General features: G+C 45.9%; 1 protein-coding gene across 3 annotated transcripts in view; it reads right to left on the bottom strand.

Moving 5' to 3' along the window:
* Window positions 1-19,243, bottom strand: part of CFAP46 (cilia and flagella associated protein 46) — a 2,698,259-nt gene that overhangs the window by 2,245,076 nt on the left and 433,940 nt on the right. For all 3 annotated transcript variants that reach the window (XM_069611407.1, XM_069611408.1, XM_069611409.1), the window contains exon 12: window positions 10,693-10,883. In XM_069611407.1, the coding sequence (XP_069467508.1) occupies window positions 10,693-10,883 (191 nt within the window). The remainder of the gene's footprint in view (window positions 1-10,692; window positions 10,884-19,243) is intronic.

Raw genomic sequence — 19,243 nt, 5'->3', positions numbered from 1 at the left:
GACAATTCTGATAAGAGTAAGTGCATAGAAGAAAGTAGGGGGAGGAGGGGAGAAGATAGGAAAAGGGAGTAAGGGAGAGGAGGAGGAGGGAACAGAAAGTAAGCAGTCAAAAGAGTGGAGAAGCAAGAGGGGAGAGCGAACACAACTGCAGAAGTCAGTAGTAACACATAATGTCGCAAGCATGTGAATCAATGAAGTCCATAAAAGTCAAGTTCAGCATTTGCCACAAGACAGTGAAACCAGAATGCATCAGGACAGACTCCTGCAGAAGTAGGCTGGAGTGAGGGGGGAGCGGGAGCAGGGTAGAAGAATCAAGCAAAACAGGCAACAACTGTGTGTGAGAAGAGGGTGCGGGGTGCACAAGGGAACATCATGGGGGTTACCAGAGGGTTGGGGGTGGCCTGTGTGGACGGAGTGTTAGGGAGTATTCTCTGTTTAGGCTGAATTTCCTAACCTAGTGAGTCCCCCAGCAGCTTTGCTGGATTTCTGGAGTTCGTTTTTTTCCATCCTGCCAAGAGTGAGACTCTTTTTCTTCCACTCTTGGACATGAATGTGGTTAATTCCTTTGAATGTCAATGTGTTCTATGGGCTATGGGGTCTTTTACTCCATAGGGTCTCATATGTTTTTCTATGTGTGTTACACCGCACCCTCCGTGCCGTAACACTGGGGCGTCCTAGAGGATCCCCACCATAGACTCCATACCCTGGGACTGACTACTGTCTCCCAGGGCATGTAAAGTCACCATTGGCTTTACTAGACCTAAATTTACTAACAGACTAGTACAAACCATCCTATTGTGGACGTACTAGTAGGGGTAATTCGATTACCCCTGGGTCTGTTATTCGAGGGGGCACTGTCCCGTCACCCCTCGTCGAGTTTTGGCTGGTGGCAGTGGAAACTACTTGTTATATTCGACCCCGAATATAACTCCATGGGATTCTTCCCATTGTTGGAGGTTAATACTTTTTCTCGTTAATCTCCAACATACCACCGGTTTATTTATCTTAAATAAATATATCAGTTGGTATTTTCTGCCAGAACTTGGTTTTTAAAATGGCGTCTGTGTTCGTCTCTGTGACTCCTAAACCAAAGGTTGAGCCCTTTGTTCCCCTTTTGGCGGGCTTCTGCACAGAGGCCCTCCAAAGTGGTGCCATTCTGTCTGAGCACCCCAGCAACCGGATAGCCACTAACCCGTACCGCGACCAAAAGGTGGTGCCTTGGGACGGAGCACTCCGCGGCTGGTCTCCTCCCTGGTGGTGCAAAGATCTTCAACTTTCCTTCGACGACGAGAGCATCTCTTCTCTTGGCAAAGCCCCGACTTGCATCCACCACCAGGAACAACTGCCCCCGCCGGAGCTGTCTCTCCACATACAAGGTACCGTGTCCGCCTGGCTTCCCTTGTGACGGTTAGCGTGAGGTGTCTTAATCCTCGCCTCTCCATTGGGTCGCCTCCAAGCCTTCTTAACTTTCTGTTCTGAACTGGTCCAATCTTTCTGTGACAATTTGCGACAAAGACTCGAAGTGCATTTCCACTGTGATACTTTTTGGGACATATCGCCTTGCCTCTCTCCGAGTGGGCCTGGCCTCTGAACTTTGCGATCTAGAGTAGACCCTGCCTTACTTGCCTTGCATTTGTTCGTAAAAGTGTTGGTACCGAGTTGATTTCATACCCTGCCTTTTCTCTCCAGTCCTAACGAATACTAGAGTGCCATCCAGGTTAAAGCATTCACCTCTGTCTGCAAATAAGTGGTGCCGTTGAACCTAGACTTGTCGAACTATTGTTAGAGGGATTGATTTACTTATGGTAATTGTGATTGAAGTTGTTTGCCGTATTAGTGCCAGTGTGTTTTTCATTGATGTGTTTTTATAAATAAATAACTATATATATCTTTACACCGAAGCTCTGTCCCATGTTTGCTTGCTCTACTGTGTAAATTGCCCTATCTTGTATACTCCACATACTGCCTAACTCTTCTTGAGGGAAGTCTGACTGCTCAGCCACAGCTACCAATTGAATCTGTGTGGTACAGACTGCTACCAAGTGGGTTTACTGCCAAACACCTGTAGTCCTAAATCTTTTGCAGTGGTCCCAGAGGGAACTGCACAGGTTTCCGCCTAACACAGAGGGAGTAAACACTTGTTGGTGCATGCCTACCTGCTATCTGAGCAGGGGTTTGAGCCCTGGATCCTCCTGGTTCAAACAAGAATTAAGCGCATTATAAAAGAATAATTATAATAATTATAAAGAATTTCAGGGTCCGCCAATCAAGCGCCAGCCCAACTTACCAATGCATTACAAACATTATTTGGGAATTTGCTTCAGAAAACTGATTCTGGTGGATAACTCCCGACCTTGACCTGGATTGCGCATAACGCCATTCCTCCATGAAAATTAACCACTCATACCTATCTGGCATCCTCATTCATCCTATGTCTGCCTTTCTGCTACATATTACTCACAATTCTATTGATAACTACTGTCACAAATCCAGGGAATATAGCCCTTTTGCCCAAGAGGGAGCCACCCCCTTTGCGACTAGGCAGGTGAGCCTGGTACGCAAAGCATTCCCTAGGGGACAGGGCATGCAGATCGCACTGTGGGTGAACCCCCAACTTAAGGGACTATGCATCCCCCAGCAGAGCTGTTATCATATGCTATGTTATTTAGGATCGCAAGTATTTGCAGCATATACGGCAGTTGCAGTGTCCTGATGTGCAGTGCCCTTTAACAGGGACTGACTTGGTTTCTGACGCCCTTACGTGAAACACTGGAAAAATGGTATCTTCTCTCTAGTTCCCGGAAAGAACTTAAAAGACTTAGGGCTCATGCAGAAGAGGAGAGAGGCAGCCTGTCAGTAAAATCCACAGCCTGTGCTAGAGTACGGAGGAGAAGGGAATCTGGAGGATTCAAGCAAGTGGCCAAGATGAACAAGTTACTTACCAACTGTAACGTTCTTTCGACTGGAGGTTCCTCCCACGTATTCCTCATCTTATGATAATTCGTTATCTCCAGCTTCGCTGCTTCGGAAAAAAAAATTCTCGGCAGAGGGCGCTGCGCTCAAGGTCATGACGTCGATTGTCCCTCGACGGCCTCCGTACCGTGTCGACGTCACTGATGGTATAAGTAGCTTGAGCCGCGCCCGTTGCTCCAGTTCTGTTTTTTCCGATGAACACATATAGGAGGAACACCCAGGCATGCCCCATGACTGATGCACACTTTGTGAGAGGAAAGTGTAAGAAAACGTAAACTGTACTGCGAGGTAGGATGGGAGGGTCGATGAGGAATACGTGGGAGGAACATCCAGTCGAAAGAACGTTACAGTTGGTAAGTAACTTGTTCTTCGAATGGATTGTGTCCTCCCACGTATTCCTCATCTTATGATTGATAGACTCCCATAGCAGTAGCAATTTTGGAGGTGGGAGTATTAGTTTTCAGTTTTCATGGACAGAATGCAGAACTGCCTTGGCAAATAAACCCTCATTAGAGGAGGCAGTATCCAAACAATAATGTTTTACAAAAGTGTGTATTGTTTTCCAAGTAGCAGCTGCACAAATATCTGCTGCCGGGACTCCCCTCTTTAGAGCCGTAGAAGTAGCCATACCCCTTGTAGAATGGGCACGAAGCCCATCTGGTGGGTCTTTTCCTGCTAACCTGTAGCATTCAGTTATGGCTAAAATGATCCAGAGGGATATGGTCTGCTTTGTTACAGATAATCCTAGTTTATGACCAGTATAACCCACAAATAGTTGGTCATCTTGCCTCAATTTAGCCATTCTTGAGATCTAGAAAGTAAGAGCCCTCTTGGGATCTAGTCTGTGCAATCTCTCCTCTTCTTTGCCCAGATGAGGAGGAGGATAAAAAGTTGGTAATATTATCTTTTGCGACAAATGGAAGTCTGAAACTACCTTTGGTAAAAAGGAAGGTTTAACTTTAAGGACTTATCCTTATAAAAAAGTAGTAAATGGCGGTTTGCATGAGAGAGCCTGAAGTTCGCTAACCCTGCGGGCTGGTGACAAGGCCACAAGAAGTACAGTTTTTAATGTTAAGAGCCTCAATGGGCAGGAGTGCATAGGCTCAAAAGGTATACAAGTCAATAATTTTAGTACTAGATTTAAGTCCCAAGTTGGGACATGAAAAGGTACTGGGGGGGTATACATTAGTAAGCCCCTTTAAGAATTGAAAGATCAATGGAATTTTGAAATATGAAACCTCTTCTGAGGTGCGCTTGAAAATAGACAGCGCAGCAAGGTATCCTTTAATTGTCCCTATCTGGAGCCCCAGATTGGCTAGATGCAGTAGGAAAGAAAGCACCATTGGGGTGCCACATTGAAAAGGGTCCACATTCTTATCTTTGCACCAGTTACTGAACTTGTTCCAGCGACATCGGTATAAAGATTTTGTTGCTGGTCTTCTGGCCGAAAGCAAGATCTCCATTACGTCATCCGGAAGATCCCAATCCTTGCATCTCAACCTCTCAGAAACCATGCGTGAAGGTTGAGTGTCTTGACCTCTGGATGGAGAACCCGACCTTCCTCTTGCGAGAGAAGATCCTCTCTTTGCGGAAGACGTATTGGAGGGCAGATGGACATATCTAGAAGGTCCGGGTACCACGTTCTCCTGGCCCAATCCGGGGCAATTAGCATCATGGTTTTCCTGAACTTTCTCAACCTCCTGATTGCTTGAGGAATCACAGGGACTGGGGGAAACGCAGACAGCAGTGGAAACTTCCACTCCACTACGAATGCGTCTCCCAGAGCTCCTCTTTGGGGAAATTCCCTTGAGCAGTACTGCTCGCACTTCTGATTGATCACAGTGGCAAACAGATCCACTTGAGGGGTTCCCCAAAGGGCCAAGATCTCTTGAAGGACTTCCTGAGCTAGCTCCCACTCGTGAGAGACTGTGCTCTGCCTGCTCAGAGCGTCTGCCGCCGTGTTTTGCTCTCCGGCTAGGTGAATTGCCGATAGAGAGATTCCTTCTCGTATTGCCCAGAACCAGAGCTGCATTGCCTCTCTGCACAGTGGTAGTGACCCTACTCCTTCTCTCTTGTTGAGGTAGTACATGGCCACTGTGTTGTCCGTCATTATCAAGACATTCTTTCCCTGTACAGAGGGCAGAAAGGCCTTCAGCGCTAGTCTGATTGCCCTCAGCTCCAATAGGTTGATGTGTGGTTTGGACTCTGATGGAGACCAACGACAGCTGATTGTCAGATCGTTGGTGTGTGCTCCCCACCCCGTGAGTGGCGTCCGTCACTACTGTTATCTCCGGCCATGGTTGCCAAAAGGATTCTCCCTTGAGAATGTTGTCGTTGCAAGCCCACCACAGTAGATCCTGAGCAACTGCGCTAGGGACTTGCAGAAGATCCGACATATTCCCTGAGAACTGGGACCACTGAGTTCTGAGTGCCCGTTGAAGGGATCTCATTCTCAACCTGGCCTCTGGTACTAGGAAAATGCAGGATGCCATGAGGCCGAGCAACCTGAGAAAATTGAAGGCTGGTAGATGTTGGGCATTCTGAAACTTCGTTACCGTCTGCTGGATGTGGAGAGCTCTCACTTCGGGAGGCGAGGCTTTTCCCGATAAAGTGTCCAAGACTGCTCCAATAAACTGGAGTTTCTGGGTTGGTATCATGTGGGACTTCTTGAAATTGAGGGAGAAGCCCAGTTTGTGGAGGAAGTGGCAGGTGATCGAAAGATGTTCCTGAGCTTGTTCTGGAGAACTTGCTCTGATCAACCAGTCGTCCAGGTAGGGATATATGTGAATACCTCCTCTCCTGAGACTTGCTGCCACAACCGCCAACAGTTTGGTGAAAACCCTCGGGGCGGAGGTCAACCCGAATGGCAGAACTCGAAACTGATAATGAGAATTGCCAATCGCGAACCTCAGGTACTTTCTGTGCCCTGGATGGATTGGCACATGAAAGTAAGCATCCTGAAGGTCCAATGATACCAACCAGTCTTGGAGTTGTAGAGCCTGAAGGATCTGAGAAAGGGTTACCATCTTGAACTTGTCCCTTCTGAGGAACTTGTTCAAGTTTCTTAAGTGGAAGATGGGTCTCAATCCTCCGTCCTTTTTTGGGATGAGAAAGTATGGGGAGTACCAACCCCTGTTCCTCTCCGCTACAGGTACCTGTTCTATGGCACCTTTCTCTAGCAGGGTTAAAATTTCCTGCAACAGGAGCAGGTCTGGAATTTTTACGGAGTTGGCTCCCGGTGGATGATTCTGAGGCCTTTTTAGAAAGGGGAGACAGTAACCTTGAGCTACTGTTTCCAGTGCCCAAACATCTAAGGTAATGCCTCGCCATTCCTTCAGATGTTGAGAGATCCTGCCTCCCACTGGTGTCTTGTGGAGCAAGGTCTCAGAGAGATTTGGAAGCGGCTGCAGGAGTGGCTGAGGGCAAAGATGCCGCTCCTGAGGCTGATTTCGCACCTCTTCCTCGTCCACCACGAGGGAAGTTTTTTCTGCCTCTTTGAGAAGCCTGTCCTCTTCCTCTACCAAATGAGGAGTAGTAGCGAAAAGAACGACCTCTCCAGGAAGATGATCCTGAATAGGTTTTCTGAGGCTGGCGCATGGAGGCACTAAGAGATTTAGCTGCCGCTTTCGAGGTCTGGAGTTTTTCTAGGCTTTCATCAGCCTTACTGCCAAATAGCCTCGAGCCATCAAAGGGCATGTTAAGGAGTCTGGATTGCACATCCTGTGCAAACCCCGACTTCCTCAACCACGCAAATCTGTGCAACACAGTGCTTGTAGCCATGGATCTGCTGATGCTATCAGCAGTATCCAGTCCAGACTGGAGACATTCCCCCATTGCCTCCTTTCCGTCTTTGACTATATTCAGGAAGCCTTCCCTTTCCTCGCCTTCCGGAATATGCTCAGCCGCCGCCGAAATACAGTCCCACAGGGTATGGGTAAACCTGGCCAGGGTACAGGTGACATTTGTCGATTTCAGGGCCATGCTACCTGAAGTGAAAACTTTACGGGCCCAGGCATCAACTTTCTTGTCCTCTCTATCCGGAGGGATAGTGGGATATGCAGTTTGTTTTGCTGTGGATGCAGCCTGAATAACCAGACTTTCTGGAGTCGGATGCCTGTTTAAATATTCAGGATCTGTACCAGCTGGTCTGTATTTCTTTGGGAAATTACTATTTGTAGCAGCAATGCTATCAGGATTTTCCCAATTTTTTTCTACTGTTCTCTGAAGAGCCCTATGAAAGGGGAGAACTGGGTCTTTTTGGGGACCTTTGACAATTATATCTGTCATGTCGTCCTGTTCAAACATAGGTGAAGTGTTACCCCAACCCATGTATTCTACTACCCTGTTCATAAGACCTCTGTACCCTGAGTCTGCATGTTCTGCGGGGTCAGGTTTGGCAAATTCTAACTCTGGGGAGATGTCAATTCCACTAGCAGAGTGTAGAGTATCACTCAGGTCTCTCATTCTAGATTCCTGATCAATGAGTTCCTCAGGAACTTGTCTTATGCCATATGAAACTCTAAAGGGAGTGACTTCGTCTTCCTCCGAGCCAGATTCCTCATAAATTGAGGACATAGCTTTAAAAAAGTTTGTTCTGGGCAACGGAGTAAATCTCCTTTCTTCCTCAACAATTTCCTTCGAAGGAATAGAAAAATCCTTCGAGGTTGTCGACGGGAACTTCGAAGAAGACTACGATACAGCATGAAGCTGTATATCGATGAAGCCGTCAAAGCCTTCGATGACTTGAGTTTTTTATGAGGCACAGGAGATGTGCTCGACTCTCGAGGAGTCTTCGACTCACGAGGAGCCTTCGACGACTTGGCGTCGACTCGAGTATCTTCGATACTACTGGCTTTTACCAAGGTAGTTCTCGACTTCTCTTTGTCGTCGAATGGAGCGACCTTAGAGGAATGGCTCTTCCGAGGTTCTTTCGAGGGGGTCGGACCGCATTCTCGAAAACCTCCATCATCTTTTTACGGAATTCCTCACATTTTCTGGGGGAATCCGATTTTGTCGGACATCGAATTTCTTCGGTCGACTCAGAAGATGATGACGATGAGGGAGATCTATGTCTCCTCTTCAGTTTTTTTGACGAGGAAGAAGAGTGTCTCGATCTACTCCTAGATCGAGATCTCTTGGAGTGTATGTCGATCCGATTCTTTCGAATCGGTCGCTTTCTTATGCTTTTTGGACACAGCCTTCTTAGAGGCTTCCCTCCCCACCGACAGTTTACCTCTCCTCTCACGAAGGGCCTTCTCGGTCATGGTCTGACAGGAACCAAAGTCGTCGGTTCGGTGACTAGAACCGAGACACCAGAGACAAACTCGGCGAGGATCAGTGATCGACATTTTCGATCCACAATCGATACACTTCTTGAACCCAGTCTTGGGTGTCGAAGGAGTCGAAGAAGATAACATTTTCACAAAGAAAATCGCAGAGCGCGCCGTTCACGATAGCAAAGCGATCGGAAAAACGTAACTGGAGCAACGGGCGCGGCTCGAGCTACTTATACCATCAGTGACGTCGACACGGTACGGAAAGCGTCGAGGGACAATCGACGTCACGACCTCGAGCACAGCGCCCTCTGCCGAGAATTTTTTTTTCCCGAAGCAGCGAAGCTGGAGATAACGAATTATCATAAGATGAGGAATACGTGGGAGGACACAATCCATTTGAAATAACCCCAGGATTCGAAATTGAGGAGAGCTGGAAGCTATTTAGCTCCTGCTTTTAGCATAGTGGAGCCGGGTAAGCTTGAAACCAGCATCTACCAGGAGCTACTTGGTGCCTTTCAAACATGTAAATGTGGCATTAACTTTGAGTACTTGAGAATGTTAATAAAGTAGAATTAGAACACATATAATACACATTTAAACAAAATGGTTCATACAAAATGGACAAAGAGTTAAAGGGGCATCTCTGGTAGCTCCTGGTTCCCCCGTGGTAGCTCCTACCTACAGGGTGATGCAGACAACCAGAAGCTGGTTTTAGCTCCTGTTCATTGGATCTCAACTTCGAACATTGTAACCCTGATGAGACATTTAGGAAACCCAGATGAACCTGGAGAGTTCAGAGAAGTGGATCAAATCATAAAGTCAAGAAAGAAAAAGTGGCTAAGGTGATGGGAAAAGGATAAGGAAATGCTTCCAAAATGTAAAGGACTAGAGACATTTGAAGAGTTTAACAAAAGAGCGGAAAACTTTTTTATTCTAAATAGCTTGAAAAAAAAATATCTCCATAGTCAGTTCCTCTGAACATTGACCCCAGAAAACCAGAGTGAGAAGGTCATCACTTAGGCTCATTTTTATGTTAATTGAATACAGTGGTAGGGCTAGATTATGGATAGATTACAGACTGGGGACTGGCTTTTTTTGTTGAGGACTGACGAGCAACCTTTGTTTACTTTACAGGTAGGGAAATTCATCATTTCAATAGGGGAGACAGACCCCTAATATGGTAACGAGGACCAGTATTTTGACCTTCTTGATCCTACTTGACCTTGTGACATTAAACATTAATTGTACTGAGTAAGAAGTTTATTACAAACAGCAGATATCAGTGTTTGTGTTTTTTTTTGATCAGCCAGAAAAATATTGATCATCTGTATAACGCCTCAAATAAACAGGCCTCTTTTTTACACTGTGAAGCAGCTGATGTGCAGGTTGCCACTAATCAGTTGCTTTCAACAACATTCACCATTCCGTTATGATAGACTATCTGCGTGAGGCTGGCAACTTTGGTACAGCTTATCAGTAGTTTGACTTTTTATTTTGAAAACTTTGAGGGGTAAGGCTAGCATGTTGTAAGCAGAGTTCCTTGGGATCTCTATCTGCCCCAATACTATTTCACCTTTATGAGCATCCTGCTGCCACTATTTCGCCTCCACAAGCCATTCACTTTGGTTTTTCCATACATATGTGACAAATTGGTAGCAAATATTGCTGTGATTGGAAAGCATTTCTGTGCCCTCCTTGGATGCATCTGGCACTCAGAAATCAAAATCATTGGGGGGTTGGGATGGGGGGAGTGTGTTTTATGTATTGTCCTTTGTCCTGATTGGTCTTGTTCTCTTGTTGATCTGTATTATTCGATGATACTTTAGTGAATCTAAGCTTGGTATTTATATGTGATTTCAAATTGATATGATGGATCTTTACTTTGCTTTGTTGTTGCATGTGTTTTATTTTATTTTTGTATTTTTACTGTAATCATTCATTCTTCGGAATCAATGCATGGTTGTAGTATATTTTGTGGAAATTATAAATAAAGTGTTTAAAAAATAAATCAAAATCATTGAAGATTCATTGTAATATGACAAAGGGGTTTGGCATCGGGGGCTAAAAAACCTCTGGCAACCAACATAGAAATCTGCAATGCTCAAAAGATAATTAGAGACTTTGTTTTTCAAAACTGAGAAGCAATTGTCATTTTCACCTTGGGTGAAGGTAGGTGTGTGTACCTTTTTCTAGTGACATATTTTGGGGAAGATTCTTTCCTCCTTCCACGAAGACAGTAGACTCATCAGTAACGGGCATTGCATTAGCTCACCTTGATTCTGAACATGCTAAATGCTGCTCTCGTTAGGGAAGCACCTCTTGTCTCAACTTGAGCAGGTTTAAGGTTGTACTGTGCATTTTAGGTAATTTCCTGCAAATAAGCTGCTCTGCTTATACAGTTTAGATTCCCCCCAAATGTATAATTCAACTCCCCTTTCCTTACCTATCAATTTCTTCTAGGATTTCAGCAATGCGTATTAGTGGCTTTCGCAGATGTTTACGCAAATTATGTTGCAGTAATGGTAGGCAAAGATTCCACAGGGAAGCGCACGTCACTTGAATGATGTTCGGATCTGCCAATCGAGCAGCACTCTCCAAGGCAAGTTCAATTCTTTTAATTAATTTAAGTTGACTCTAAGAAAATAATATGTTTTAGAGTTAGAAATGGCAAACATTAGAATATAAATACGATCAATAAATACTGCTGACCTTTGTCCTGTACATTGGGGTGTACAGTGCATCATAAAGTGCATTCTGATAAACAGAGGACATTTTTTTCACAATTAACCCAGTGCTCCTTGGATCATCTCCACTCCCCTGCATGACATCACATACAATCATTTAAAGTAATGGCGATGTCACAGGACAAAATATCTCATTAGAGTGGTGATAAACATCTGTTGGTATGTATTATAGAGATACTAAAGCAGATTTAGAATACACTGCAGATGTGTTGTATCTTTTGGGTGATTCCTTTTTAGATTGGTGGTTACGGTCTCATGTTTATCCAAGAACTACGTCGGATTGGTTCTGTGATTCAAGCAATTGTTATTAATGAAGTTGGAAGAACGACTACAACAGATTTATTGACACAATATTACACTTTGTGTAGATTTAGCAACTGTTTGTTTTATTCTGTTGACTTAGCTTGTTGTCACTCAATGATCAAAATATGGTTAAAATGATAATGCCTTGCAATACTATTAGTTGCCTAAACTGCTATTAATTATTGTCATATTCCATAAGGCACATTTTGGGTAACTCAAAAGGGCCTAACAAACCTTTTGGGAATCTAACCATAACAGAAACACTAATGCTGGGGGCAATACTGTGTTAAACCTATCTCTCTCAGTATTGGTTTCAAAGTTGTTGCTCTGATATTCATAAATGCACGGGAACATTACAGGAAATGTGCTAAATCGTCTACCTGACCTTGACACAACAGGCCATCAGTTTTGCATTTGTCTGTTCATGCTTATGTAATTGCTCTAAGTGGGAGACTGGAAACTAGCCCTTGTGAATAAATTCCTATGATTAGGGTTGGAAGCCCAAAGCAAAGATTTTTGTATTGAGCCTTCAGTAATAATAGCATTTTTGAGTTTAGAAGGTTTAGAAAGTTTCAATGTCTCTCTCCTATCTCTGAAATAGAACATAAGCCTGGTTGTTAAATTATTTGCCATCAGCTGTGTTAAAGCGACAGGTGCATAGAAATAGGACAGGGCATTCATTAAAAAAAATCCTCCTTTCTATGGCCTTCAGCCAAGGTGTCTTCAGAGATGTATCTTTTTACAGTAGGGCTGTAACAAGTGTTTGAGTAAGTACTGCCTTCCTGTTCCTCCAGAGCCGTAACCAGTGTAATGCTAGTTGATTAGATAAGTCATCATTAATATGGGTACAATCCTGTTCCATGTGCACCCCATAGCTCGAGACAGAACAAGGCAGCCCAAGGACTTTTTAAATAAAAGTCGTTTTCTATTATTTGTAAGCAGCTAGTGTTTCCATAGCCCCAAAACAGCATTCCGTGGAATAGTATTTCACCTGCACAAGAGAGAAACTATCTGTTGGCCGTTCAAACTACTTCCTAAGAAATATTATTCCACAAATACACAGTAAAAAGAATACTAGGTCACCTATCACCACCAGTTATTTCATCCTGATGATCCACAAAAAAGTGGTAAAACACGGGTCTGTGATATGAGTTATGTTTAAGAGGACATGACTGCACATATGATCTTGAAGCAAGAAGATATGATTTAAGAAAAAACACAAGTCATGATGTCATACATTTATTGAAGTTAGATCAACAGCTATTCAAGAAATGATTCAAGATGCAATGCAAATTAAGGAACAACTGTTATAATCAAACTATATTTATTAATTAGTTTAATGACATCATTTGATCATTGAGCTACACCAAACTAAGTCAACGAATAAACCAAACAGTTGATACATCTTCACAAAGAGTGAAATTGAGTGAATAAAACTGCACCGTCGTTTTTCTAACTTCTATTATAATAAATCAGATTCAGCTTGATACTGCCACTCCCCTACAAAAGATTACCTCACCTACAACATAATATTTTACCTCCAGATGTTCAAGCACCTATGCCTGCATGCTAGTAGATAATGCAGGGAAACGTAAGAGATGGTGGCTGTTGGTTACTTGCAGCCATGGACATATCTTTTGGCAGAAGGATTAAATTACTGGCATTTGACCTGGTACATTTCTGCTACAATCTCTATGGCTCGCAGATTGTTTTGGGAATCTAGAAATAGCTGTCTCAGTCAAGTGTGCAGCGTGGTGCTATGGGGAAATCCAGTCATTCCACCTATGACTGATGCTCGTGATACTTTGTGTTCTGGTGCCAAGCTGTTTCTCCCCGGCTGGTTTGTCTATTGTGAAATAGGTTCAAGAAAGCTACTCAGTTTGTTTATGGAGTTAATTAGTAAACTGACACAATGTGATGATTGCTGTTTCAAAATGTACCTCTAAAAGTTCTTCACCATTCACAGGTCAAACAGTGACCCAGACAAAATAGACCCCGACTTAAATTAACTTTCGCAGCAAAGAGACACTGCAAATTCAGGCTATGGTCTATGAACTCCCTCTACACCACCTATCTTAACATTCAGAATATCACATATAACAAAAACACAATGCAAAATATTCCATCTCTCAAAATTGGCAAAATTGACAAGTAAAGGCTTCTAGGAAATATTGTGTTTTGCAAAGAGGGGGACCCCATGTACATAAAGCTATGCAATTATGATTTACTAGTAATCTATTCACAATATTGATAGTTGTAGTCACTTGGGTTTAGTAATGTTATCAGAGGTGGGGAGGAATCTTTTTGGACCAGGGACAGACATGGGCCTCATCACAAGTCTAGCGGAAATCCGGTGCAATTTCCGCTGAGCGGAAATAGCGTTGCTGCCGGTTCGTGGAGCGGTATTAGCGCTGTATCACAACCTGGCCTGAACGCGCGCCCCTGCGTCCGGTAGTAACGCCATTAGCGCCAGGCAGAAACTGTGCCAAAATAAGGGTCAGCAGTGAGAAAACTGCGCTAATAGTGCTACCGCCACAGATCCCGGCGCTATCAGCAATGACTCTAATAGCGCCAGCAGAAATTGCGTCATTGCCGGAACGTGAAGCATTGTGGGGGCCATTTTGAAAAACACAATCCATTAAGAATCTCCACTTCCTGCAGCCATCTGGTCCTGGAAAGAAGCCACAATGTCCCAGGAAAGGATCAGAGGCAAGGTGGCAGAACATTGTCTGTGCAAACCAAAATGTAGTGAGAATGAGCTGGTTGTCCTCACAGATGAAGTCATTGCCCACTGTGACAAACTATATGTCAGTCGTTAGCAGAAGACCCTAGGCAATGCAGGACAGCCATCTAGCATGCTATCAGCCAGAAGGTGACAGCAGTGGCAAGTGTACCCCGGGATGGAGAGGACTGCCGCAAGCGGTAGAACAACCTGGGGGTCAGGGTGCAGGGACTGCTGTCCCAACACCGCCAGGAATCCCTGGCGACTGGAGGAAGCACTGTGAGCTGTTGGTACTCACCGCCTGGGAGGAAAAGTGCAGTACGGTGCTGGACATAGAAGGAATTGAGGGAGTTGGCAGTGCGGAGGCGGGTGCCAGCAGCCAGTGGGTGAGTCAACCCCATCCCCCTAACACAAGTGACAGCACAAATGACAGCCCAGCATAACATGCCCCAGTGGACAGGGACACATGTCAGCGGACCCAGAAGCTGGGCATGCCAACAGGGCGGAGTGACGTGGTGGCACATCAGCAACACTTCACAGCAGCCATGGGACAGGGCACCAAGGGCACCCCTGAGCATCACAGCAGGGGGACGGGTGGCAAGTGACCTTACTAAATGCCATGCACACCACACCCCTACTGGTGCACCCTGTACCAGCAGGATTGAGGTGCGTGAAGGGCTGCAACACCATACACCAGTCACACCAGCATGTTGCAGGCCCAGTTGGCCTGCCCCATGTTGGCATGGTAGAGAAACCACAGGGAAGTACACGTCCTCACACCGGCATGTGCACAGTCTGCCAATCACTGTGCACCACATTGCAGCCTTGCTGGCGGCACAGCAGTGCCCCATAAAGCCATGCCAGTGCCATGGACTAAGCCACCACCCCTAACCCCACCATCTGAGTGCCACCCTCGACTTGGATGTGGGGACATGAAGGACCACAAGCATGCATGCCCGATGTCAGCTGTCCCATTATGTACACCCTGCCCTCCCCACACACAGGCCAGAGACCAACTAGCCATGTGTCACACACTCACCACTACAAGCAACCCCATGATGCTGGGTCCACATGCAATCTCCCCATACCAACCATGCCCATTTGCCCATATGTGTGGGGTCCCACCCTGTACCATAGCAAAAGTGTCTCACATGCCAACACACGTGGGGGGAATGTGAGGAACCTATGGTGGCAACAGTAAAGACAGACAAGTGATCACAGTTCAAGAGTGTTTATTGAACAATGAATAAAGGGTGGTAAACGCCCAAGCTAAACCTAAATCTAAGATGGGAGCAAGCGTCGACCATCAAATGAAAAATAAGGCAGTCCTAATGGCGTTGGGTCAAAATAAAAGGGCCTATACTAAAGAAAAACCTATTGCCAAATCCTTACAACTAATTATAGAAAGAGTGTGGAATAGGGTTTCAATAAAGAAAAGAAGTGTTCCAAATAATAAGTCAGGATGTGATTGCCATGGATCTCCCCTTCCCCACGTTTTCAGCACGGGACAAGGTGTGGAGCACAGCACATGCACAAGCTTTCTCAGGGCGAGCCGACAGTTCCATTCCGGCTATCAGGTTCTTCAATGGTAAAGACTTTTCACTAAAAAGTCTCTTGCCTTCGAGGACTGATGTATCCAACATACAAAAACAAACAAAAAGTTATTTTCTACAGTTCACGCTGGGTGATGGCTTCAGCCCTGGGTCCCCCTCTTCCGGCGCTGACCACTCGCATATCATTTTCAACCATTCAATTGAACAGTTCCTTGATCTGTGAACTTTGGGTGATGGCTTTTCACCCTGGGTCTCCCTCGACCGGGCTCACACCCACTTGACAAGGGGGACAATTCACTTCCACCGGTCTTCCAATACCTCTTACTTTCACAAGTCTTAATGTCTTTTTAAACAGTAATTCAGGCTTTGTCTTGGGTTGTCAGATTCCCTGTTCTGGGTTCAATTTCGCCAACTTCTACAAACAGTTCCCTGTACTTTTGGACTTTAGACTTGACTTCATCCCGTCTCGCTAGCATCCCTCTGCCGAGTTAGCTTCTTGCCAACTTTAACACAATGTTCATACGCTCATTACAATGAACAATGAATAAAGGGTGGTAAACGCCCAAGCTAAACCTAAATCTAAGATGGGAGCAAGCGTCGACCATCAAATGAAAAATAAGGCAGTCCTAATGGCGTTGGGTCAAAATAAAAGGGCCTATACTAAAGAAAAACCTATTGCCAAATCCTTACAACTAATTATAGAAAGAGTGTGGAATAGGGTTTCAATAAAGAAAAGAAGTGTTCCAAATAATAAGTCAGGATGTGATTGCCATGGATCTCCCCTTCCCCACGTTTTCAGCATGGGACAAGGTGTGGAGCACAGCACATGCACAAGCTTTCTCAGGGCGAGCCGACAGTTCCATTCCGGCTATCAGGTTCTTCAATGGTAAAGACTTTTCACTAAAAAGTCTCTTGCCTTCGAGGACTGATGTATCCAACATACAAAAACAAACAAAAAGTTATTTTCTACAGTTCACGCTGGGTGATGGCTTCAGCCCTGGGTTCCCCTCTTCCGGCGCTGACCGCTCGCATATCATTTTCAACCATTCAATTGAACAGTTCCTTGATCTGTGAACTTTGGGTGATGGCTTTTCACCCTGGGTCTCCCTCGACCGGGCTCACACCCACTTGACAAGGGGGACAATTCACTTCCACCGGTCTTCCAATACCTCTTACTTTCACAAGTCTTAATGTCTTTTTAAACAGTAATTCAGGCTTTGTCTTGGGTTGTCAGATTCCCTGTTCTGGGTTCAATTTCGCCAACTTCTACAAACAGTTCCCTGTACTTTTGGACTTTAGACTTGACTTCATCCCGTCTCGCTAGCATCCCTCTGCCGAGTTAGCTTCTTGCCAACTTTAACACAATGTTCATACGCTCATTACACCAAGCGGGATTCATTTTCCTTAGCTTCTCAATCATCTGTAGGTCAAAGACTTTTGACGGTACAGAGGATTTGACACGACCCCTGTGTGACCACTGGTACCTCTTTTCGCTTCTTCCCAAGGGCTTCTGGTTCCAGTAGTTTCTACCATCCATCAGTAATCGGCCAGAATTTCCTGCTTGAGCACCCATGTGGTGCCGGCGTCCTCCGTTTCTGGTTTTACCCTCTCTTTCCTCAATCATATCTTTAACTCTTTCAAAGTTCAAATTAGCCGTTGGCTACTTTTCGTTCAACAGAGTTCAGTTTCTTATCAATTCTCCCCTCGACTCATCAACTGGGATGAACCGCTTGCCTTTCTTTATTCTTGGAGTCAAGGTTGGTGCCACCGAGACCTTCGTCCTTCCCCGGCTTGGTTATCAACGGAGGAGGGTCTCGCGTACCATAGACATCTGCTGCAACGGACCCTGGCTATTGTTTGTGGTCTTATGTTCCCATCTGCAGAGGGTTTAGGGGCATTGATCGGAAAGAGCAAGGTTACTTCTCTCCTGGTCACCCTCTGTGTATTTGCAGTCCTTCTCCTCCTCTTGAACTGCTGTGCTGAGTTAGCTCTCACGTGGTGCGGTCTGTCCTGCTCACTTTGTGATCTCTTACTCCACCTTTTATCCCGGTTGTGGGGAAAGGAAAGGGTCATGAGGTGTGTGTAATTTTGTTAAATTGCCTGACTTTTCCTGCCCCTTAGATTGGTACATGTCAGGTAAACATTTCGAGAATTAGTCTGTTGTCTTTCGTGTTGTGCGAAGGCGTTCCTGTTGGAAAGGTGGGGAGTAAGAGTGTTCGAGTATCCCACAGTGTATAGAGAGGTGTTGCATGTGATGTTATCTTTTGTCCTAGGGGGATAGGTGATTTTGGAAGGGTATTTTTGGTAGGGTTTGTGAAGCAACCGGGATTGACCAGAATTATAAAATGAAAAGGGGTGTTTTGTTTGAGCAGATTGGGAGTGTGGGAAATAACAATCAGAGGGAATAGAAGAAGGGATGGGGGTATTCGGGTAGGAAAGGTGAATGCAGGGATTCTGGGAGATGTGTTTTTCAAATCTAATGGGATCTGTGCACCTAGTTGGTTTACCAGAGGTGTAGGGGTGGTTGGGTTTTATTATGTGAGATTCTTCGGGTAGAAAGGAGGTAGATGTAGACTACCCAAAGAAAATCTCAGGGACTTCATCCTCCTCTCTGTCTTCCGCAATCTAGTACCGCGTCTCACCTGGGGCATTTCCCAGAGAATAACCCGGGCTCCCCTACACAGGTGATCCTCCCTCGCGCCTCCACACCCCCAGGGTTTGGATCTTAGAGCACCAGCCCTCGCTTGGCCACCTAAATGAGGGTTTCCAGAGGTCTACTTGGGAGAATACCCTCAGGTTTCTCATAAGGAACCATACCGGACGACATTTCCGATGTCCCCTACAAGCATCCATGCATCGCCAGAGGCATCAGAGAAGGAGGTTGCAGGCCCATTTGGGAGTGGCACATCCAGGCCCACAAGGTCTGCCACCACCACCCCGCAATGGCCCAGTCAGGCCACATCGAGGCAGATGTCCTGCTGTGTAACACTACAACACAGCAGGGCCAGGCCAACTACCACACCACAGGCCCCCAGGAGCACCACAAGGCACACTGCACCCATTCCCGCAGCTGGCGGCTCAGACACCGAGGTTACACCTGCTGGCAGGTGACTGAAGTCACAGGGGGTGACTAGCAGGGTATCACTGCCTGCCAAAGGGCCACAGACCCCAGAGAGCCCTCCACGCCACCAGCGTCCACAGACCCCAGAGCTGGACGTTGATACACCCTCTTATGGCACCCCCGATTACAGCCCAAGGCTTTTGCACAGGCCCTCTCCCACAAAGCACACACCAGAATGCAGCACGCTGTTGCAGAAGCACAAGGCGATGGAGTGGAGACAGCGGAAGATGGAGGCAATTGGCCACATGCACTCCGAACACCTGCAGGCCATTAGGGACAGCATTCAAGGGGCCACCTGCAGGATTGTGAGTGCCATTGTGCAAAACAGGGCTGAGGCAACTGCCACTATGGCCGCGCTGACACTGTATGCCCAGAGGGCCAGGGAGATGACTAAAGGTGTCTCTGCACTGGCAGAGGCCATCCGGCAGAGCACGGATGTTTAATGCCAACAAAACCTGGGGACATGCTCTGCCCCTTCCACATCAACCACTCCCACAGAGGGGTCACAGCAGGGCACACCAAGGCGTCAGTCACAGCACCTTCAGCGCCCA

The sequence above is a fragment of the Ambystoma mexicanum genome, chromosome 8 (assembly GCF_040938575.1).
Source record: "Ambystoma mexicanum isolate Mex_15411 chromosome 8, UKY_AmexF1_1, whole genome shotgun sequence".
In the NCBI taxonomy this organism is placed as follows: Eukaryota; Metazoa; Chordata; class Amphibia; order Caudata; family Ambystomatidae; genus Ambystoma; species Ambystoma mexicanum.
Note: the sequence above shows the minus strand (reverse complement) of the source record. Positions and strands in the feature narration are given on the sequence as shown.